This window comes from Eleutherodactylus coqui, chromosome 12 (assembly GCF_035609145.1).
Source record: "Eleutherodactylus coqui strain aEleCoq1 chromosome 12, aEleCoq1.hap1, whole genome shotgun sequence".
In the NCBI taxonomy this organism is placed as follows: Eukaryota; Metazoa; Chordata; class Amphibia; order Anura; family Eleutherodactylidae; genus Eleutherodactylus; species Eleutherodactylus coqui.
Genome location: NC_089848.1, coordinates 39048227 through 39071459, shown reverse-complemented (window position 1 = coordinate 39071459; position 23233 = coordinate 39048227). Strand labels below are relative to the sequence as shown.

The window sequence follows — 23233 nt, the reverse complement described above, 5'->3', positions numbered from 1 at the left end:
ACTTACCTGTTCCGTTGCTAGCGTCCCCGTCTCCATGGTGCCGTCTAATTTCAGCGTCTAATCGCCCGATTAGATGCGCTTGCGCAGTCCGGTCTTCTCCCTTCTGAATGGGGCCGCTCGTGCCGGAGAGCTGCTCCTCGTAGCTCCGCTACGAGGCCCGCACCTCGTAGCCCGCACCGCAAGCCTCAATAGTACAGCATTTCACTTTTAGGCCTGCCAATGACGCAATAGAGCGTAATGGACACGAAGGTTTTAAAAAGTCAGCTATAAGAAATCATTTAGAACTGCTGTGATGGACAAGTTATGGTGGCAGTACTGCAGTAAGAAGCAATGTGGTAAAAAAAAGGTGGGCAAATCACAGCCAAATGCAACATTGAGCACACAAGATGTAGCAAAGTTTTACTTGAGTTTGATAACTTTCTGCTACAAGTTATTTTATCTGAAGCCAGTGAGAAGCTCTTGTTCTCTTGTCTTACATGACAAAATTAATTGAAAAACGATTGAAAGGACAAATAAACCGAGTTATCGTAACCCCTTGCCTGACTCCGTCATCACACATGCGTTTGGGAGAAAAATTGTAAATTTGTCTCGGACGCATGCCTGACGATGTAACAGCAGTGACAGAGGATTCCTTCATCCCCGCTGCAGTCCACTCATCGCTGGACACTCTGACAGTGCTGCCACAATGTTCACTGAGGAGGGGACACCCCGCGGTGGTGATTTAAAAATCCTTGTCGGCTGAAAGCGCTGTCTCTGATTGGCTGAGCGCTCAGCCAATCACAGGCAGCCCTCAGCCATTCCTTGACTGATAGCTGAGCGCTGCCTGTGATTGGTCACAGCGCTCAGCCAATCACAGGCAGCGCTCAGTCCATTCATAGAATTCAATGAATGGACTGAGCACTGCCTGTGATTGGCTGAGCGCTGTGCCCAATCACAGGCAGCGCTCAGCTGTCACAGAAGGAATGACCTTAGAGCGTTCAGCCAATCAGAGACAGCCTTTTCAGCTGTTGGACCCCGACAATGGCGCAGAGGTGAGTGTGTGTGTGTGTGTATATATATATATATATATATATATATATATATATATATAATTTAAAACTCGTTTTATTGAACAATTATGTTTCGTACAATATATAATAAAACAATATTGCATACATCGTAAGCTCTTTGAAGTCAGGTAATGAAAACAAGGTACATTGCATATCATGTATATATACATGCTTTGTGTATTGATACATCTATCCATGGTGTTGATATGATTCAGTATTTAGTACTCTCTTTAGGGGGTAGATCTGGACATGGCTCCCGCTAATAAGTTTTGGAACATTCCTGGTGTAAAGATTGTGTTTGTTGACCCTCACCATCTCCCCCATACCTTATTAAACTTTTCTGGGCATTTCCTGTTTTTGTAGACTATTCTTTCGTATGGTAAGGTAGAGTTGATAATGTTCTGCCATTTCAGCACCGTCGGAGGGCGCCTATCCATCCACCGTAGCGCTATCACTTTGCGGGCATAGAATAATGCCTTGGTAAGGAAAATTTTATCGTGGAACTGCCACTGCTCTTCATCCAATATGCCCAATAAACACATGGCTGGTTCAAGTGGCACCAGCAGCTCCAGTAGTTGACTCAAGAATTCTGTGATTTCTCCCCAGTATGCGTAAATGTCTGGGCAGTTCCATATTAAAGTTTGCATTGGGTGTTCGGCAGCGATGACATTGGTTAGTCACTGCCCTATTCATTTTATGCAGCCTGGTCGGTGTCAGGTAACATTGGTGTAAAATATATAATTGAGTTAATTTATTGTTTGCGGCTGGTGATACCGTGGTGTATGTGGCCATTGCAGATTACCAGTCCTCTATTGTGAGGGAGGGAATAAGCTCTCTCCATCTTTCTACTGCTGCCATTGGTGTATCAGGGATCTTGGCGTGTAATAAATGGGTGTATAGCACCGATATCAGGCCTTTCGGTCCTTGAGTACGCAGTATACCTATCAGTGGGTGTAGGGAGAAGGGGCGCCTGGGTTCCGGGAATTGTGTTGTAAGGGCGTGTCTAAGTTGCAAGTATCTGAAGAAGCCTGTTCTTGGGATTTGGTATACCTGCTGTAGTTGCTCAAAGGAGGCCAGTACCCCGTCAATATACAAGTGCTCCAATGTAGTGACTCCCAAATTCAGCCAGAACTGTTTGTCTGGCAGATTCATCAGATGTGGTAGCGCTCTATTGTCCCATAAGGGGGTTTCCAGTGGGGTGCCCTCCTGTTTAGTTAGTAGTTTACATGCTTGCCATACATTAACCACAAGCTTATGGATGGGTAGCATCTGTCTGGTCAGTAGTGCTGGTTTTTCCAGGAGGATCCATAGTGATACCTCTGAGAGAAAAGTCATCAGATGGTGTTCGGAGTTTGGGAGGGGGGCGCCCGACAGCCAGTGACGGATATATCTGACCTGTCCTGCCAAGTAGTAGATCTTAAAATCAGGTAGTGCCATTCCTGCCATCTCTTTAGGTCGTTGTAAGGTGCTCATACGGAGCTTGGCTCTAGATTTCCCCCAGAGGAATGATACTATCAGCGAGTTTGTTTTTTTGAAGAATTTCTGCGGTACGGTTATTTCCGCATGTTCTAGACTGTATAGATATTTGGGCAGAATCATCATTTTAATGAGGTTTATTCTGCCAGCCACAGACAGCGGTAAGGTCTTTAGTTTGGATTGTAGCGGGGTAATATTCAGGTCGAGGCTTAGGGTGTGATCTCTGGTAATGTGGATCCCGAGGTATTTAAATTGGGGGGTAATTTGTAGTTTGCAAAATACTTCCTCCGTCCGCCATTTCTCTGGTCTTAGTGGCATAAAGGCAGATTTTTGCCAGTTTATGCGTAATCCTGAGTAATTCCCAAAGTCGTCTATTAGAGAGATGGCCAATGGTAGGGTGTCTCTAGGGTCTGACATGTATAATATTATGTCATCAGCGTATAATCCTATCCTATCTTCTCTGGGTCCTATCTGAATGCCCTTGTACAATGGATGTTGCCGAACTCTCAGAGCCAATGGTTCTATTGCAATTGCAAATAGAAGGGGGGAAATCGGGCAACCCTGTTGAGTCCCCCTGTGAAGTAGGAAGGAGGTGGAGGTCAGACCGTTCACCACTACTCTGGCTGTCGGAGATCTGTATAGGATAGAGATCCACTTAATAAATGAGTCTCCAAATCCAAATCTTCTGAGGGTTCCCATCAAGTATGGCCATTCCACAGAGTCGAATGCCTTAGCAGCATCTAGCGAGGCCAAGGCCCAATCTGCCCTCCACCTTCATCCCACCTGCGTGATCACCTGTGTCCTTCTGATGTTATCCGATGTGGACATTCCAGGGATGAAGCCGGCCTGATCTGGGTGTATGATGTCCTTTATGACCTGGTTTAAACGGGTAGCTAGTATTTTAGTAAGGATTTTATAGTCAGTATTTAGTAATGGGTCTGTATGATCCGCAGTCCTGCGGGTCTTTATCTGGTTTTAGTATAAGACTTATGTTAGCTTCCAACATTGATTCTGGGAGGCGGCTTTCCTCGAATATATGTCTATACAAAGTAAGTAGGTTTGGTATAATTTTGTCTTTGTACTGTAGGTAAGCCTCTATTGGCAGGCCGTCTGGTCCTGGGGTCTTGCCTTTCGCCATGTCTCCCATTGCCTCTTCTACTGTAATAGGGGAGTCTAGTAAGGATTTGTGGGTCTCTTGCAGTACTGGGAATTTTGTGCCGGTTAAGTAGTTTTCTAATTCTATAGGGGAATAGTTTGTTTGGGATTGGTATAGATCACTATAAAATAGTTTGAATCTATCTAGAATATCTTGGGGGTCTGTAAGTGTTATTCCTTCGGCTGATTTGATCCGAAGTACTGATGGGGGAGCGGTCTCCTGTCTGGCCATAAAAGCAAGTAATTTGCTAGATTGGTTGCCCAATTCGAAGAATGACTGTCGGGTGAAAAATAGGTTCCTTTGGGCCTTTCCTCTTAAGCATAGCAGGTACCCTCTGCCTATCTGTAGCCATCTGTCTCTCTTAGCGTCCGAGGGGTCAGCAATACATTCTTTTTCCAATGACTGACATTGTTCCGCTAAGTGTTCTCCTTCTCGCGCTGTGACTTTTTAATAAGAGAGATTGAGGACCTGAAGCAGCCTCTAAGGTAGGGTTTAAACGCCTCCCATACCAATATCTTATCGGAGTGTTCCTCATGTGCTTCATAGTATATTTGAATCTGGTCCTGTATTCGGTCATTGGGGCCGAACAGCGAGAGCCAGAATGGGTGTATCTTCACTCTCTTAATGGCGGTTGGGCCTGGGTTTCTCAGTTCCATACGGATCGGTGAGTGATCTGAAATCCCTCGGGGCAGGAATTCTATAGAGTTAATTTTTGGGAATAATGAGGGGGATCCGAACATATAGTCTATGCGACTGAGAGCGTGGTTGTGGGCTGCGTGGCAGGAAAATTCTTGTTGTTGTGGGTGAAATACCCGCCATAAATCTAGCCATCCTGTCACTGAGATCATGGAGGCCAGTCAGGTTGTATTCGGGTCTCTCTCCCTTTGGGCGCTACCTCCAAATCTGTCTAGGAGGGGGTCCATTATCGTGTTCATATCACCCATGCAGATGGCAACTGCATCTAGCGAGAATGAGGCGAATAGGATACCGTCAGCTAGGAGTGTTGTCGATGTAGATGGTGGGTTATAGTAGCATAGGAGAACAATAGGGTTCATTGTTAATTTTGGCTCTCACAAATATATATCTACCCTCTGGGTCTTTTTTTAGCTGTTCCACCTCCCATCTGAGAGCTCTCCCTATCAGTAAGGATACCCCTCTGGAGTATGACGTGTGGCATGAATGGGCAGACCACTGGACCCATGGTTTGGACAGTACTCTCGTAGTATCGGGTGTGAGGTGGGTCTCCTGCAGGCATAATATATGTGGTCTCCAGGAGCGTACTAGGGAATTTATTATGGATCTCTTTCTGGCTGATCCCATGCCTCTGACATTCCAGGACACCATAATTATCCCCGCCATAGGCAATCGAGTCCAGATGGATTTTCCTATATGCTTTTGTTTGCCAGGCGACCCCCCACAACACCAGACATTGTTTTTATCATACACCATGCAATAGTATCTCAATGTATACTTGAGAGAGAGAGAAGAGGCGCGGTGACCTCTAACAGATAACAGCGATCCCAGCGGTCAACCTCAGGTTCATCTGTGGTCGAGTTATGTCTATAATAAGGTTTCTGGGTTGTGTTTAGGTGGTTTAAGGATATGTGCGTTTGTTGCGCCGGAGTCCCAGTACCTAAAGGGAAATAATAGGGTGGTTATGTATACATTACAGTCATTCTGGTCGACGCCTGGTATTCAGCCATTCTTCTGCCTCCGACGGTGAAGAAAAGAAGCGGGTGCCATCTCCATCCACCACTCGCAGGCGCGACGGATAGGCCATGGAGTATGGGAGCTGCAGGTCTCGGAGTTGTCGTTTAATGCCGAAGAATGAAGCCCTTTGCTTTTGAAGATCCGCTGAGAAATCTGGGGAAATGGATACTGTAGCGTTGTCGTGTCGTAGAGGTCCTCCCTTTCTGGCAGCTTGTAGGATCGTATCTCTGTAGCGGGAGTTCAGTAGTTTTGCTAGTAGAGGTCTAGGTGGGGCACCTGGTATAGGTGGTTTCGTAGGCACTCTGTGGGCTCTCTCCACCACGAAGACTTGCAATAGGTTGGCATTGGGGAAAAGTTCGCGCAGCCACCGTTCCACGAATTCTTCAGGCCTTTGTCCCTCCGCACGTTCTGGCAGTCCCACTATGCGTAAATTATTTAGTCGCGAACGGTTTTCAAGGTCGTCCGCCTTTTGTCTCCAGTATTCGGCTTTCTGTGTGAGTTCTCTTACTGTAGCCGACATTGGTGAGACAGTGTCATCTAAGGTAGAGATTCTTTCTTCTGTGTTAGTGACTCGTTCTCCCAGGTTTTGGAGATCTTGTCTCAGTAGACTTACGTCCATCTTGACCTCATCTATTTTCCCAGTGAGAGTAGCCATGGACGTTTGTATTGCCGTCAGGAGCTGTTCAGATAGCTGTTGTAGGGTTTGGACCAGACCTTCAGGGGGGCCCTGGCTTGTATCTTTCACTGCTGATGTTGCTGCTGAAGCGGATAGCGTGGATTCAGGGCCAGGGTCTTTACGTGTTATCCCTCTAGCGAATGCTTTGAGCTTGTCGACGGATGAATTCTGCCTAGTGGGACCCATGGCAAAGTCGTTGTATATTTTGCTTTGTAGAGAGTTCTGTTGGTTATGCAGGTACCACGTATGGGGCCTATAAATGACTCCTATCTATGATGTGGATTATTATGACTGTCCCCCCCGGCTATGGCTGGAAAGTTCGGCTCTGGTGATTAGAGCTGTACAGGAGTTTCAGCCCCACAGATCTCCTTCTCTGTGTACTCGCCTGTACTTATGCCGTCGCTGCCGTTCTCTTCTCCGTTTAGGGGAGCCTCTCTGTGCCCTCTCCTCTCGTTCCCACTCCCACCAATGCCGGTCCGCGCTGCTGCAGGATGGCGGCGTCCACAGTGCCGCGGGTCCGCCGCCGATGCTATCCCCGTCGGAGATGCCGCGGAAGCGCTGCAGAGGATTCTGTTCCCTCTCTCCCCGCCTCGGGAAGGTATGGTCGGCTCAAAGGGCTCTCAGGATCAGTGCAGGATGATGTTTTCCACCGGCTTTAGCGGGAGCTCCTGCTACATGCGGCCGATCTGTTCGGCTGCTTGGCCACGCCCCCCCCCCGTGAGTATATATTTTTAACACAAGCTAGGGATGATTTTTAGGGTACCATTTGGAGAGGTGAGTATATATTTTTTTATTTTTTACACCAGATATGGATGATTTTCAGGGAAGGGCTTATATTTCAAGCCCTTCCCCAAAAATCACTGCTGGGATTGCCTGCATCAAATCTAAACTACACTAAATATTTTTAAAAACATTACAAGTACAGAAAAAAATCATAGAATTTAAAATGCTAATTAAAAAGTGACGTCGTTTAACCTGTAAATAACGAAAAATGCGTCACTTAAGGGGTTAAGGTGTTAAGTCTCAAATTAAACTTTGCAATGCTAGATTCCAAAATATACTTAATGATTAAATACCTTGATGTTTCTACCTTCAGTTTGTGTGTGTCGGGGGAAGCGCATGGAGGATGAAGGCTTTCGCTCAGTACATTGCTGGAGAATTGAAATTGGGAGACCCTAAGGATGATATTGCCAATATATGTGCAGGAACTGACCGCTATGCCATGTACAAAGTTGGACCAGTACTGGCAATCAGTGTAAGTTATCGTCAATACACGCGTGTACATGGGTTATCTCCAACAATCCAGGCGTCTTCACATGGGGCAGATACATGGCCGTGTTCCCATTCAGATTTGCAGACCGAAAATCGGCCGTTTATTACAGTAGCAACGAGCCGAAGGACACTTTAACAAATCTCATCCACATGCTGCAGAACGGGGCCCGCCGTGCGGAATCTCATTGTGCAAAGTCCTTGACAAATCCTTCTGTAACTCTTGGATTGTGCTGCAGATTTTACCGCGGCGCAGAAAGTGTTTATATGTCATTGTACCCGATAGATGGTTCTAAACGAAGGATCTGCCCACTTACACCTACATGAGTGGGTTACAGGATGGGTAGACACACAGCAGTAGTGAGCCATACATAGCGGGAGACGATAACCGCCCCGGCTAATGCCTCTATACGCCTGAACCGCTGACGGGGGCCGCTGACCTCTTGGTTTTCATCTTTACATGCCAAATGACAGCGCCGTATGCGGACCCTCGCAGGGTGAGTTGTGTTGTTAATGGCACCATTTAGGGGTACATATGTATTACACAAGTTTATTTTTTTTCAAGGGTGGAAAAAAAGCATCAATTCGACCATTTTTTACGATGTTCATCATGTCCTGCTGTGTCTAGTAGAGATGAGCGAACCTACTCGGCCACGCCCTTTTTTCGCCTGAGCGCCGCGATTGTCGAGTACTTCTGTACTCGGGCGAAAAGATTCGGGGGGCGCCGTGGGTGAGTGGGGGGTTGCAGCGGGGAGTGGGGGGGAGAGGGAGAGAGAGAGGGCTCCCCCCTGTTCCCCGCTGCTACCCCCGCTCTGCCACGCCCCCCGGCGCCCCCCGAATCTTTTCACCCAAGTACGGAAGTACTTGAAAATCGCGGTGCTCGATCGAGTAATTACTAGAAACGAGTATACTCGCTCATCTCTAGTGTCTACCCATAAATTACATGCGAGTCACTACGATCCCAGTGATACCAAATGAATGGAGTTTTACTGCTTTTGCAAAATGAAAACCCCTTAAAAGATCAGTTTTTGTGTCACCGCTTTGCAGGACCCGTAAGATTGTTTTTCCCATGATGCAGTTGTCTGCAGGCCTGTTCTTGTAGGATGGGTTCTCCGGCTTCTTATTGATCACCTTTTATTCTGTTTTCTGGAGGCAGGATAAACAAGAAAAAAGGAATTCTGTGATTTACGTTTTTTTTTTTATTTACAGTGTTCAGCCTGCGGGATGTATTTTTATGGCATTGGTTGTTGAGGTTGTCAATAGAGATGAGCGAACCTACTCGGCCACGCCCCTTTTTCACCCGAGCGCCGCGATTTTCGAGTTCTTCCGTACTCGGGTGAAAAGATTCGTGGGGCGCCGTGGGTGAGCGGGGGGTTGCAGCGGGGAGTGGGGGGGGGAGAGAGAGAGAGGGCTGCCCCCTGTTCCCCGCTGCTACCCCCTGCTCTGCCACGCCTCCCCCTGCCCCCCGGCGCCCCCCGAATCTTTTCACTCGAGTACAGAAGTACTCGAAAATCGCAGTGCTCAATCGAGTAATTACTCGAAACGAGTATACTCGCTCATCTCTAGTTGTCAAGTTACCAATTATGCATACTCTTTGATTTTTTTAAATATTTTTTTTAACATAATAGAGCATTTTTTATAGCAAAGTTTTTTTTGTTTTTTTTACATTTTTTTTACAACATTTGTACATTTTTTTTTTTGTCCGACAAGGGAACTTGACCATGTAACAAATCTTATTTAATATGGGCTATGGAGGGGTAGGTACTGCATTTTTCGGACTATAAGGCAGACCTGACTGTAGGATCCACCCAGGCTTAAAACAAGAGGCAATAGGGACAATATGTTTTAGACTCCTATCCCCAACTTGCCCACAGTAGTGTCAGTTTTTTTGTGTTGTAGGGTAGAAAGAGGGTTCATGTATTATAATCTTCAGTAATAAAGGGGGTGGAAGGGGCACAACTATCTGAATGAGCCCCATGTAGTTCTCCAGCACTGATGACGTCTACACATGGATGTTCTCTTTGAATTCTATGTTTTCAGATGTTCCAATAAATGCTTGTTTTTAGTTTTCCCTGATACATGAGGACCACATACTGCTCTATATCCTCCTGCACACTTGTATGTTCACTTATGCCATCTCTGCGCACTGAGAGGTCACTGTAAACGTGAACACCTGCATTCCTGACATATTGTAGCAGTGATGGCCTGTGTCCATGTCCTCTCCATTCACTTGTACATCATCTCCCAGTGCTTACCCCCCTCCTCAGTAATGCTTCAGCCCCAATAACTGCTCATTACTAAACAGCAGGGCTTCCTGCCATGACTCAAAGGGAAGCCGTCGCATTGGAACAGCACCATAAACTAAGTTCTAGTGCTGTCCCTCTAGGTGTTGGGAGGTTTTATAATGAGCCTCTCCCTGGTTCCTTGGTAACCGCCGGTGAATAACGCGCTGGGCATAAAGACTATGACTCTTCTCTGTTAGGGGGACCACTGCTTTGTGCTTGGCTTTACAAGGAGCAGGCAGGAGAGGGGCAGACTGTTGGCACTTATAGTCAGAAAAATGCAGTAACTCCTTAATCTCCTTGTTAACTCTTCTTTTCCCAATCTTCTGCTGTTCTTTAGTTTTGGTTTTTACTTTTCTTCTCTTTTACTAAAACCTCTACAGATTAAACCAACTTAATTGTAACTTTCCTTTTGGCTCTTTTCCAGCATGGCATGGGTATTCCGTCTATTTCCATTATGCTGCATGAACTGATCAAATTACTGTATCATTCCAGATGCAGTGATGTCACTGTTATTCGTATTGGTACATCAGGAGGAGTAGGTAAAGTTATTTTTGTCATTTTTAGAAAACCTTCACTCTAAGTACTTTTGAAAAACATGTAATCTGTCTCAGTCTTTGTAATGTGATTCTGTCAGCTCGAATCAGCTGTCTGTCCTGCCGGCACGATGTTATAGAGCCGGAGGAGCCGAGCGGGCTGATATATAGTTTTACGGGGAAAGATTCAGCAGAACTTGTAGTTTATTAATTTATATCTCTGCTTATTCTAAGCTGAACAGTCCAGTGGGCGGAGCTATCAGTGATTGACAGCTATCTGTGTATGAGTGTACATGCTGGGGTAGCTGTCAATCACTGATAGCTCCGCCCACTGGACTAGTCAGCTCAGAATGAGCAAAGGTTTAAATTAATAAACTACAAGTTCTGCTGAATCTTTCCCCGTAAAGCTATATATCAGCCCGCTCGGCTCCTCCGGCTCTATAACATCGTGCCTTCAGATTGGACAGCATATCTGAGTGGACAGATTCCCATTAGGATGACCTTTATGTGCCTGATACGGGGTTCAAGGTGTCCTGAATGCATTTACACTATAGGACAAAAGTATTTGTACGCTGCAGAAAATCTGCAAATATACAAATCCTGAGTTTGCCGAACGGCATGCTGGGAAGAGTATGAGTAAGATAAAAAGCTGCTCATTTTGTAATAACTGTTCATTCATCTGATCGAGCCCTTGTGGGACGGACTGGAGCAACGGGTACGACACACCCTGTCACACCCCGTAGACCTCACGTCAGGGGGCAGGATACAACTAGAGCCAGGAGAGGTGCAGTGCCTGTCATACCCCATAGACCTCACGTCAGGGGGCAGGACACAACTAGAGCCGGGAGAGGTGCAGTGCCTGTCATACCCCATAGACCTCACGTCAGGGGGCAGGACACAACGGGAGCGGGGAGAGGCGCAGTGCCTGTCATACCCCATAGACCTCACGTCAGGGGGCAGGACACAACGGGAGCGGGGAGAGGCGCAGTGCCTGTCATACCCCATAGACCTCACGTCAGGGGGCAGGACACAACGGGAGCGGGGAGAGGCGCAGTGCCTGTCATACCCCATAGACCTCACGTCAGGGGGCAGGACACAATGGGAGCGGGGAGAGGTGCAGTGCCTGTCATACCCCATAGACCTCACGTCAGGGGGCAGGACACAACGGGAGCGGGGAGAGGCGCAGTGCCTGTCATACCCCGTAGACCTCACGTCAGGGGGCAGGACACAACGGGAGCGGGGAGAGGTGCAGTGCCTGTCATACCCCATAGACCTCACGTCAGGGGGCAGGACACAACTAGAGCCGGGAGAGGTGCAGTGCCTGTCATACCCCATAGACCTCACGTCAGGGGGCAGGACACAACGGCAGCGGGGAGAGGCGCAGTGCCTGTCATACCCCATAGACCTCACGTCAGGGGGCAGGACACAACTAGAGCCGGGAGAGGTGCATTGCCTGTGACATCTCGTAGGCATTATGTTGATAATGGGGATGATTCTCCTCAGCTGTAGTATTCTCTACTTTCTTGGCCTTTGCTGCTTCTTGCATCCACCAATGTTACTTTTGGGTGGTTTTTTATGCTATTATTAGGCTTTTTGTCATCAGTTCATCCCAGTAAATGTTTCACAATTATTGTGAGATTTCTTGGTTTTACCTACAGACTTTCAGACCTTTCTGTCTCACCTTGTGTGTTTTGCGTTCTTCTGTAGGTATTGATCCAGGATCTGTGGTGATTACCAGCCAGTCTGTAAATCCTTGTTTTAAGCCTGAGTTTGAACAGATAGTCCTTGGGAAGACCATCATCCGTAGTACGGAGTTGGACGGTCCGTTGGCACAAGAGCTGGCCCAGTGCAGCCAAGAGATCGATGAGTTCACTACAGTCATTGGGCGTACTATGTGCACATTGGACTTCTATGAAGGTTTGCAGAAGATTCCTGTTATTTATTATTACTAATCTGATACATTGGTAAAACATATGTTCTATGGACCCTTCGCCCAAGCTCAAACGGGCGGATTCCATTCGGGGCATTCACAATCGGCGGAGGATCACACAGGCATTGGAAAGCATGTACTTTCCCTTTTTCATTCACACTCGTGGATACAAATTGTGTATTCTGTGAGCGTTAGAAAAATCGCAGCGTGCTCTTTTTTGCCGCAGACGACTTCCATTGACATCACTTGAGACCGTCCAACCCGCAGCCCATACACAATCAACACTGCTTATGGGCTGTGGGTACCCACGTCATTGCTTAGCAATGGTGAGGGAAATACAAACTGTACCGCACATGACCGATGGCGAGCCGCCACGGTCATACGCAATACAAGAAATTCAGGCATGCATGCGGAATCCAGTCCGCCCGTGCGAGCCCGCCATTAATACAATCAAGGCTGTGCCCCTTGGGCTTTGATCGTTACTTGTCGGTTCTTCTCGGCAGCCAGAGATAAATGCACAGAAATCTATTTGCTTGTCTTGGGCTGCCAAGAAGAGCCGACAAGTAACGATCACAGTTGAACAGACAAAGCCCTCATATGAGCCCCTTCATTTCAGCGATCAGGGGGGTCTCAGCACCCGGACCCCCACTCAGCTTAACATTGGACGTGTTGAAGTTCTTGAAGAGTGGATGTACTCTGTAACGTGCCCCGACACTGGAGACCTGAGTGTTATGTCCATAATTTGGGAGCACTTGCTTTATCTTGTCTTGGGTAAAGCATTAGATTAGGTGCAGAGAATTTCAGGATTGTACAGTTTGTATAGCGGAATGGAGAATTATTTACCCATATTACCCCCAATTGAATTGGCATGCAAAATCAGTTTGGCGCACTCTGGGTTTGGCATTTTTTACCACCTGCACCAGTGAACATCCGAGGTGAATAAACTACTGCATTGTATTTCTATAAACCGTATAGTGCATTCTGAGATTCAGACCCGGCATAGTAGCCGGGTGTAGTGGGCGTTATATACACTAAGTGTCAACATAATCAGGAGCTCAGAAGGAGTTGTCAGAATTTAATGAAACTTTCTGTCTGTGATTGTAACACTGATATAAGTAATTACACTATCGGAGCAAAAGGGTCATTTATTGTGGAAAACGACCCCTTGTAAGGAGGCTCTAGTACCCTGTTGTACCGCCTCTAGCTTGGATACAAGATGTGATACAGGGGGGCATGGAGGCTCTAGTACCCTGTTGTATTGCCTCTAGCTTGGATATAAGATGTGATACAGACGGGCATGGAGACTCTAGTGCCCTGTTGTACCACCTCTAGCTTGGATACAGGATGTGTTATGGGGGGGCATGGAGGCTCTAGTACCCTGTTGTACTGCCTCTATCTTGGATACAGAATGTGATACAGGGGGCATGGAGGCTCTAGTACCCTGTTGTACCGCCTCTAGCTTGGATACAAGATGTGATATGGGGGGCATGGAGGCTCTAGTACCCTGTTGTACCGCCTCTAGCTTGGATACAAGATGTGATACGAGTGGGCATGGAGGCTCTAGTACCCTGTTGTACCGCCTCTAGCTTGGATACAAGATGTGATACGAGTGGGCATGGAGGCTCTAGTACCCTGTTGTACTGCCTCTAGCTTGGATATAAGATGTGATACAGACGGGCATGAAGACTCTAGTGCCCTGTTGTACCACCTCTAGCTTGGATACAAGATGTGATATGGGGGGCATGGAGGCTCTAGTACCCTGTTGTACCGCCTCTAGCTTGGATACAGGATGTGTTATGGGGGGCATGGAGGCTCTAGTACCCTCTTGTACTGCCTCTAGCTTGGATATAAGATGTGATACAGACGGGCATGGAGGCTCTAGTACCCTGTTGTATCACCTCTAGCTTGGATATAAAATGTGATATGGGTGGGCATGGAGGTTCTAGTACCCTGTTGTACCACCTCTAGTTTGGATACAAGATGTGAAACAGGCAGGCATGGAGGCTCTAGTGCCCTATTGTACCACCACTAGCTTGGATACAAGATGCAATACAGGTGGGCATGGAGGCTCACAACAAAACGGTTGGAGCTGCTGGTGCTTGTCGGGCTATCAGACGGTCCTCTTTACTGGTGGTCTGTAGGGGGCGTCCTGAACCCAGTCAGCTTGTGTGCCCCCACCTACTGGTCCCAACATTCCCTAACAGTCTGGTCAGATGCTCCTCTGTACTGGTGGTCTGTAGGGGGTCCTGAGTCCGGTCACCTTGTGTGCCCCCTTCCAGTGGTCCCAGCATCCCCTAACAGTCTGGTCAGACGCCCCTCTCTACTGGTGGTCTGTAGAGGGCGTCCTGAGCCCAGTCCCCTTGTGTGCCCTCACACATCCACTGGTCCCAACCTCCCCTAACAGTCTGGTCAGACGCTCCTCTCTACTGGTGGTCTGTCGGGCATCCTGAGCCCGATCACCTTGTGTGCCCCCATCCACTGGTCCCAACACCCCCTAACAGTCTGGTCAGACGCCCCTCTCTACTGGTGGTCTCTAGGGGGCGTCCTGAGCCCGGTCACCTTGTTTTCCCCCCATCCACTAGTCCCAACACCCTGTAACAGTCTGGTCAGACGCCCCTCTCTACTGGTGGTCTGTAGGGGGCGTCCTGAGCCTGGTCACTTTGTGTGCCCTCACACATCCACTGGTCCCAACACCCACTAACAGTCTGGTCAGAACGGTCCGGGTGCGGGGTTTATTCATCGAAACGACTATCCAGCTTCTCACATCCCCATAATGCGCCCCACTCTGGTAACGGGGTGGAATCTCTTCTCTACGTCGTAGAGGCGTCTTGTGGCCAACAAGCTCTTCAAGCGGAAGAAGAGGTCACTACACACATATTTGCATATATACCTGAGATGGAACTGCATGCCGAGTTTTGCAGCAAAACAACAACTCCTTCTTGGTGCGGGATTGTTCCTATCCACCTGCATAATAGTACCATTACAGGAGAGGCTCCAGCGACTTCTGCTGGTTGTGGGAAGTAGACCCCTTGGTCACTCGGCTGCCTCTCCTGCTTGAGGTTTATGCTAATAAAATGGCTGCAGCTGTAATAAATATATTTGGAGATCGGAGCCTACCTGATACGGGGGGGCGGCCCTACAATCAGGATGTTCGTTATCAGATGAGAACCTCAACTTTGGTCTTTAAATATTTTTCAACAGGTCAAGCACGTCTTGATGGGGCAATCTGTTCCTACACGAAAGAGGAGAAAACCCAGTACCTGAAAGCCGCATATGAGGCTGGGATAAGGAACATAGAGATGGAGTCATCAGTATTCGCAGCCATGTGCAATTTAAGTGGTCTGAGAGGTGAGGTCCATTCATTTACTTAGAAGATTGATTTTAAGGCGGTTGTGCCAAGTTATACAGTTCTCCTCAGGGTAGGGACTATGTATGATCAGTGGGGGTCCGACTGCTGAGAACCCATGATCATAGGGATCCCTTGTCCCCATAGAGCAGCAGTAGAGCATGCATGCAGCCTCTCCGTTCATCTGTGAGGGACTGACTGAGATAGCCAGGTCCAACAGTCCCGTAGAGATGATTGGTGCAACAGTGCGCATGCTTGACCACTGCTCCATTCATACAAGTAGTGAGGGCTCTAGAGGTCAGACCCCCACGGATCAAACCTAAGTCTGTGGGGATAATTGTAAAATAATAACTACAAGATATGCAGATACTAGATCCTGACTCCACGTGCAAGACGTTTACCAGCATTCACATCAGGGCGCCAAGTGAACTCGCACCACAGACCTCAAAAATGTAGACGTTTTAAATTGCCCAATCCTGCCCATATTCAATGTAAAACATGCTGACTGCTTCTCTAGCAGCACCCATCACATACTACAGTCATAGCGGTAACGAATGTCGGGGGATTGAAAGGTCCACTACATTTCTGAAAGAAGGAAAAGATTTTAATCAGTCAGACAGCCGACACCCACCCACAACAGTCCCCATCAGCCTGAACGCTGATCGCAGCTGTTAACCCTTTTAAACGCCCTGATCTGTGTTCGGGGGTCCAAAATGACTTCCACGCATGATATCGTGAGGTGCCGTCTGGTTGCCATAGCAGTTTGGGCCGCCTTAAGACCTCTAGGGCTGCCATGATTGGTTGCCTATTAAGACATGCCTGTGGCTGTTAGAACACAATATAGTACAATATTATGGTATTGCATTATACTGTATGAGCGAGCAAATGATTGAAAGTTCTTGTCCCCTATAGGCACTAAAAAATGTAAAAAAAAGTTGAAGGAATAGGGGAAAAAACTGATAGGGCGGAGCAACCTATTTTAGGAATCATGCACATATTTGATTACAGGTGTCGTTCTTTTATTTAGAAAAAAACCAACATGAAATGCCCAAAAAAATTTCTATGCACTTTGCCTTTTCTTCAGTCCCGCTGGGGAGACACCGCCCTGTGACTGGGTGGGGGCAGCTGGTGTGTAGTAGGAAGATGACTACTGTCCGTGAGGCGCTGTCCCAACAAGTTCTGGTTTGCGATTTTGACAATATGCCAGGTGTCTGCTTTCAGAAAATACATGTGTATAGGTGGAATCCCCTGGCCGAACCGGCCCGTCTTGTGCCGAATGAATGCCATTACCTAGAATGGCATCCGATTGGTTTCCGCCCGGCATTTTACCGGAAGAAGCGCTGCATGCAGGGTGATTTCTTCTGGTATTTTGTGCCGGATCTGCGACAGAATCTCTGATCGGAGGCTGCAGCACAGATGTGAACCCAGACTAAGGAGGTTTAGTTTTTTTTGTTTTTTTTTTAGATTAGGTTTTATTTATACATGTCAAAAGTGTTTACTTGAGGTACAAGTGTCCATAACCCCACAGCAGTGAAGGGGTTCCCAGCCTGGGTACCAGGGTTAATCCTTTCCAATCCAATTTTGGATTCAGGGTTTCCTAAAAGGCTTTCTCTTTTTGCGGTTATACATCGGTGCCATCTGCTGGCTAAAGCCAGTGTGTGCACGCCAGAGAGGCTCCTGACAGCGGAGTGGCTGGCAATGGATGGTAAGAATACCCTGTCGGACGTCTTCTGACATTGTAGCTGTACAAGCTTCAAGCAAAACGTAGGAAGATGTCAGACAGTGGATTGGAAAGGGTTAAACAGTGAAGCATATTTACTAATAATCTTTCTATATGTAGCGCCAACATGTTCTGCAATGCTTCACAAATCCATATATAATGCCGCACAATCTGCATGTAGAGCCGCTATCGCTAACCGTCATGTCATTTCAGCCGCAGTGGTTTGTGTCACACTCTTAAACCGTCTGGATGGAGACCAGATCAGCAGTCCTCACGATGTTCTGGTCGAGTATCAGCAGAGACCCCAGAAGTTGGTCGGATACTTTATAAAGAAGCACATGTCTCTAGTTTAGGTCTGGATGATGATTGTCACATGATATGTTAGACGCCCGGGATGTTGTGGAGCTCGGCGTCTACATGTTATGCACACACTTCTAGATGCGATGTTTGCTTTTACAGCTTTTTAATTGGTCAAATGGTATTATATCTAAAGTAACTATGTAATTTTGCAATTACTAATGATTGACAGAATGTGTTGCGGCGCCAGTGCCTACTTATGTGTCTCCATGACTACAAACTTTGTATCATGTGTTACTGCTTTCCATCTACAAACAGTAGAGGAGCCGGCGGTGGAGGGTAGTAACACAGGACTGCAGGATCTGCCTCATTACCAGCTGTGAACCCCATTCTTCTGAATGGGGTCATACACATGAGCGATATTTTCCTGCATGGCATTGTGATGCAATGCAATACGAAAGACGACTCTCGGCATGTTCCATGATCTCGCATCGCAGCCCTACTGCTTTCAATGGGGCCGGTGGCAGCGGCGCTGGTGCCATTGAAAGCAATGGGAGAACTGGTCGATCCTCCGCTGCGGCTGTGCCGGCCGTGTCGGAGGATCCCTTCACCCCCTAAGAGATGTGAGGCTGTTATCACATGATGGATGTGAACATGATACGGGGTGGGATTAACGGCCCCATATTGCACTCGCCTGAGTGAAAGGAGACTAACTGTGAAGGACACATATGTCCGCATGGGAGCTGCATGCACAAAAGGGAGGATTTTATTTTTTAATGATGACTTTTTTGCAAAGTCCCTTTTTTAAATTTTTAGATCGGCTGGAGAAATAAAATGAATGAATGAAAACTGTAGTTCTCCCTTACCGTCAGACATCGACATGGTTTTATGTTACCCGTCTGTCATTTTAATTGTATTATTGCGTTTAGTGTGATATTTTATTTATTTCATTTTTTTCTCATCACTTTATTGTCTGTTCCACACGGATTTGTCTGTAGCTCCGTTGCTCTGCCGGCGGTATATATGGTGTATCATTTATACTATATCTAAAGAGACTATAAACTAACGGGTCACAAAATGTCATCAGAATAGTCTTTTGTGTCTTTTGTTTGCAATCCATCACATAATGATACAAACCCCCAAATACAGTAACTAAAGGGTCGTTCACTTTTCAAACCACTTGGGCTTATATTCTAGCCAGTGTGATGACTAAAAAAACTGCTATTTACAGGGGCGGACAAAAATATGGAAATGCCTTCCATTACATGGGATTATAAATAGAGATGAGCGAACGTACTCAGTTCAGGTGTTTTTGGACCCGAGCACTGCTTTTTCCGAGTAACTGACTACTTGGCCGAAAAGATTCGGGGGGCGCCGGGGTGGACTGGGGGTAGCAGTGGGGAACAGGGGGGATATCTCTCTCTCTTCCCCCCTCCCTCCCCCTCTCCTCCCTCCCTCTCTCCTCCCTCCCTCTCTCCTCCCTCTCTCCCCCCCTCCCCCCTCCCCACTCCAACGGATTTTAAGTGGAGGTAATATGACACAGATGCTGCCGGTCAGACGTGATCAGCTGAGCAACGAGGTTCCATTGGTCAGGGGTTTGAGCCACTAAGATGCTGTAACCAGCCGACTCTGAAAGCCACCCAGAGCAGAGCAAGAGGTGAAGTAAACACAAATTTGTCCAGAAAGCTCTCAGACAAGCAGGCGTCAAAAGGGCAGCCCAGTGCTAATGATTAGATCCCATGCATTTTGTACATTTTTTTTCTACCACCTGTACCTAAAATTATGTTTTTCTGCTAAAAAAAAATCACTCTAAAGTGCTGGCCACTAGGGGGGTGGTGTGTGGGGGAGGGGGTGTCTTCTTTCTAACTTGCTGTCCCCTGTCTGCTGTCAAATGATTTACAGGAGACCCCTGGATGTCAGAACAGGATGTAGGGGCGAGGGATGAGTCTTCATGCTCATTGAGAGCAGAGGGGAGGGGGAGGAGAGAATCACACAGATACTCGCTGCAAACTAATAGTAAGTCACTGTTTACTTTGTTTTATCTAATGAAATCACATCTCCACTGCTCAGCCATGCTGTACACTGATGATGATCTACATGAGGATGTTATGTCTGTGTGGTACAGACATTTAGAGGCCAGAATCTAAAGTTCTCTGTGTTCTGTCTGTAGAGTACAGCGCACACACTGCATTACAGCATCAAGGTCCTCCCACCAGCCCTGCCTGAATTGAGAACCAGATATGCACCCGGTACAGGATACAAGTCCTATAATGGCCAGGGATAGTGTTATTACACACGGCAGCTTATTTAGTAAAGCCATCTGAAAAGTTCGGTATGCTCTAAGTATGTTTGTTAATTAGTATCTTTTGAATAAGACACTTCCTGATGAAAAATGTTAGCTTTGGATATTGACTAATTATTGGCTTAAGTTAGATTATGCACTCTTTAGCATTAGAATGGCACTGACTTTTCTGGCAATGTATGCTTATTTACTAGTTTGTGTTCGTTTCATCATTTCTGTAATATACTTTTATTTAAAATGTTGTTGATGTAAAACGTTTGAAGTGGCTGCCACTAGGGGGCTTCCTTCTAGCTTTTCTGCAATCCACTCTGTTGTTAAATGCTGAGCTTCCTTAGTAACAAGGACAGGGGCGTTTCTATAGCAACCGGGAGAGATGCTATCTTCTTAGGCAGCTCCCCTGCACTTGCAGGCTGACAGATCTGCAGACACTGTAACAATGATGTCCACAATCTCTGCCTCTCCGGCTGCATCTGTGTGTCTGCGCACACAATATAGTGGGTTTACTAACCATTTGGCCAGAAGCTCTCTGAATGCCTTAGGCCTCATGTCCGCGGGTGAAATTGAATTGCGGATGATAGCAGTGCAGAAGAAAGAAGATGCAGCTGCGACGGAGAAGACCCGCATGGCAGCCGGACAGGTGATTAAATGTCTTTTCAGGCCTCATGGCTGCGGGATTTCAAACTTGGAACAGTGTGTACCTGTGGACATGAGGCCTAAATCACACTGGGAAAGTATTCACATCCTGCCTCCCTGCTGATTGGCCCAGAGACTGTGCAAGGAAACATGGGAAGTAAGACCAAGGAAGGCCAGTGAACTAGTGGAAGGATGGAGGCTTGTTACACGCGGGCGCCCTGAAGATGGTCTGAAAACAGCAGCAAATGAGGGTCAGGAGAACTTGGTATATTTTAGAAATCATCTTAAACTGCGTTGCGCTCTGTGGGGCTGCTGGGGTTTTAGTTTTCATTGTATATTAGAAAGGTAAGCAATTTTTGTAAAGTTAAACATCATTGGGGTTTGTCCCACGAGGCGGGTCCACTGAGGATACTCCATGTGGAATCTGCGTGGTTTACACTAGCAGCAAAGAATGCAAACACAATTCAGGTGGAAATTGGCGTGCGGTGCGGGTGTTAAACCCAACGGGTCAATCTGTGCCGCATGTTTTTACAGTAGATTCCACTCTTTGTAGTACAAATGGTGAAATCTGTGCAAATCCACAGCATTTCTGCAACAAATTCTATGACAAATTTGAATTGAATTCCGCCCCGCAGGTCCGATACCGAATAGGGTTTGTGCTGATTATTCCTGCAGCTTGTGGATGAGAGTCTCACAATCGCATCTGCTTTGCTGCTACTGTAAATGCAGCAGGACTTCCATGCGAACCCTCCACACGGGATTCTACAGCAAATTCGCCCGGTCTGGGCTTCCCCTTAAGGTTCACATGTAGCAGATTTGGGGTGAATTTTCAATAATACAAAAATCGGCACAAAAATCTGCAGTAAAATCTGTAATAATTAATGTGAATTTTGACCTGGACATTAATCAAACTACACCCCACAACCCCTTCAGTTTATGGGGTGAAATGTGTCAAAATACACATCAAAAGCCAAATAGCACTACTTCCCTTCTGAGACCTGGGTCCAAATAGCATTGTGTGACCATATATGGGCATTTCCATACTCTGCAAATTTGGGGCTAAAACAGCATATTGGAAATATTTTAATTCTTCATTTTTACAGAGCAATTCTAATAAAATCTACGACCGCTACACTCCTAGCCGAATTACTGAATGAGGGTAGTAGTTTGCAGTTTACTGGTACCTCAGGGGCTCTGCTAATCCAAAATGTCACTTCCTCCTTTCTCAGCCCTGCTCTGTGTTCAGATAGTAATTGTTGACCCCATATGGGGCATTTATGTACTGGATAGAAATTCTGTAGCTAATTGTGGAGGCTGCTTCTCCAATATCATCTTGTGAAACTGAAACATTGGGGGCTAAAACAACCTATTTTTTAAAAAATATTTTTTTTTCTTTTCCATGGCCCCCCCACCTGGGGGGGGGGGGGGTCAAACACTCACCATACTCCTCGATGAACTCCTTGAGGAAAGTAGTCATTTGGGAGCTTTCTATGGTGGTGGTACCTCAGGGACTCTGAAAAATGTTCTAGCAGACTCTGTAGTCCTTCCCTTGTGAACCCTGCTGCGAGTCCAAACAGCAATCTTCAACCATATGTGGGCATTACCCACTGTTTATGCTCGAAATTGTGCCGGAAATTATGGGAAGCTTTTTCTTCTGTTGCTTAAAGGGGTTGTCCTGCTATGACAAGTTAAGTTAAACACTTCTGTATGGCCATATACATGCACTTTGTAATATACATCGAGCATTAAATATGTGCCATACAGAAGTTATATACTTACCTTCCCTGCGCTGGCGTCCCCGTCTCCATGGTGCCGTCTAATTTCAGCGTCTAATCGCCCGATTAGACGCACTTGCGCAGAGGGTCTTCTCCCTTCTGGTCGGTCCGGGCACGAGCGGCGTTCTGGCTCCGCCCCCTTCTACGCGTCATGGCGTAGCTCCACCCCGTCATGTGTGCCGATTCCAGCCAATCAGGAGGCTGGAATCGGCAATGGACCGCACAGAGCCCACGGTGCACCATGGGAGAAGACCTGCAGTGCATCGTGGGTGAAGATCCTGGCGGCAATCTAGGAGGAAAAGAAGGAAGAAGTTGCAGAGAGGGGATTCGGGTAAGTAAAATTTTTTTTTTAATTTCAACACATCCCTTGGGTTTGTCCTGCGCTGAACGGGGGGCCTATGCAAAAAAAACAAAAAACCCCGTTTCGGCGCGGGACAACCTCTTTAATGGGGTCCTATGGGGGGTGGGGTGTTATGTCTTAGAACAGGAAGGTCTCTGCAAGCCAGAAATGCTAATGGTGCCTACAAACCATCCTAATAAAAAGGACCCCAAATAAACAAGGTGCCCCCCTGTGCTTGAGGCCTGTGTTTGTGTCATGCTGCGCACTAAGGCCACATGTGCCAGATTACTAAAAACTGCAGATTCAGGATAATACTGTCCATATCGCGAGCAGCTGATAGATTTCAGTCTGTTTATTCCCATGAACAGTCGCCCCTTACAGAGAAAGATGGAAGAACATCAAAAATTCTCATTCAGATTTTTTCATTGAAGAAATGTTCCCAATCCATTAAAATGATTTTCTTTCCCGTTCTGTTTTCTTTCCTTTATACACGACTTTCCTCACCCTGTTCCAGCGGATCGGCATAGCTGCCATGTTAGCCCATAAGAGCTCACCTTTCCATAGTTCACATGCATCTTTGTTCCCTTTTTGTTATTGAATTTTAGCAAAATTTGAAAAAAAAACTACAATGAAAATAATTTTTGCGCTACATCTAAAAAAGGAACAATTACGGATGAAAAACAGACGAAAAACAATATGGAACAAAAACGGATACAACACACAAACTAAGGCTACT

The 23233-nt window shown here is 46.9% G+C and overlaps 1 protein-coding gene across 1 annotated transcript in view; it reads left to right on the top strand.

The window, feature by feature from the left end:
* Nucleotides 1-18530, top strand: part of UPP1 (uridine phosphorylase 1) — a 29493-nt gene extending 10963 nt beyond the window's left edge. Inside the window, exons 4-8 of the mRNA XM_066584786.1 lie at nucleotides 7164-7322; nucleotides 10046-10160; nucleotides 11862-12071; nucleotides 15286-15432; nucleotides 17364-18530. Coding sequence (XP_066440883.1) covers nucleotides 7164-7322; nucleotides 10046-10160; nucleotides 11862-12071; nucleotides 15286-15432; nucleotides 17364-17503 — 771 coding nt within the window. The 3' untranslated portion in view covers nucleotides 17504-18530. The remainder of the gene's footprint in view (nucleotides 1-7163; nucleotides 7323-10045; nucleotides 10161-11861; nucleotides 12072-15285; nucleotides 15433-17363) is intronic.
* Nucleotides 18531-23233: the final 4703 nt, after the last annotated feature.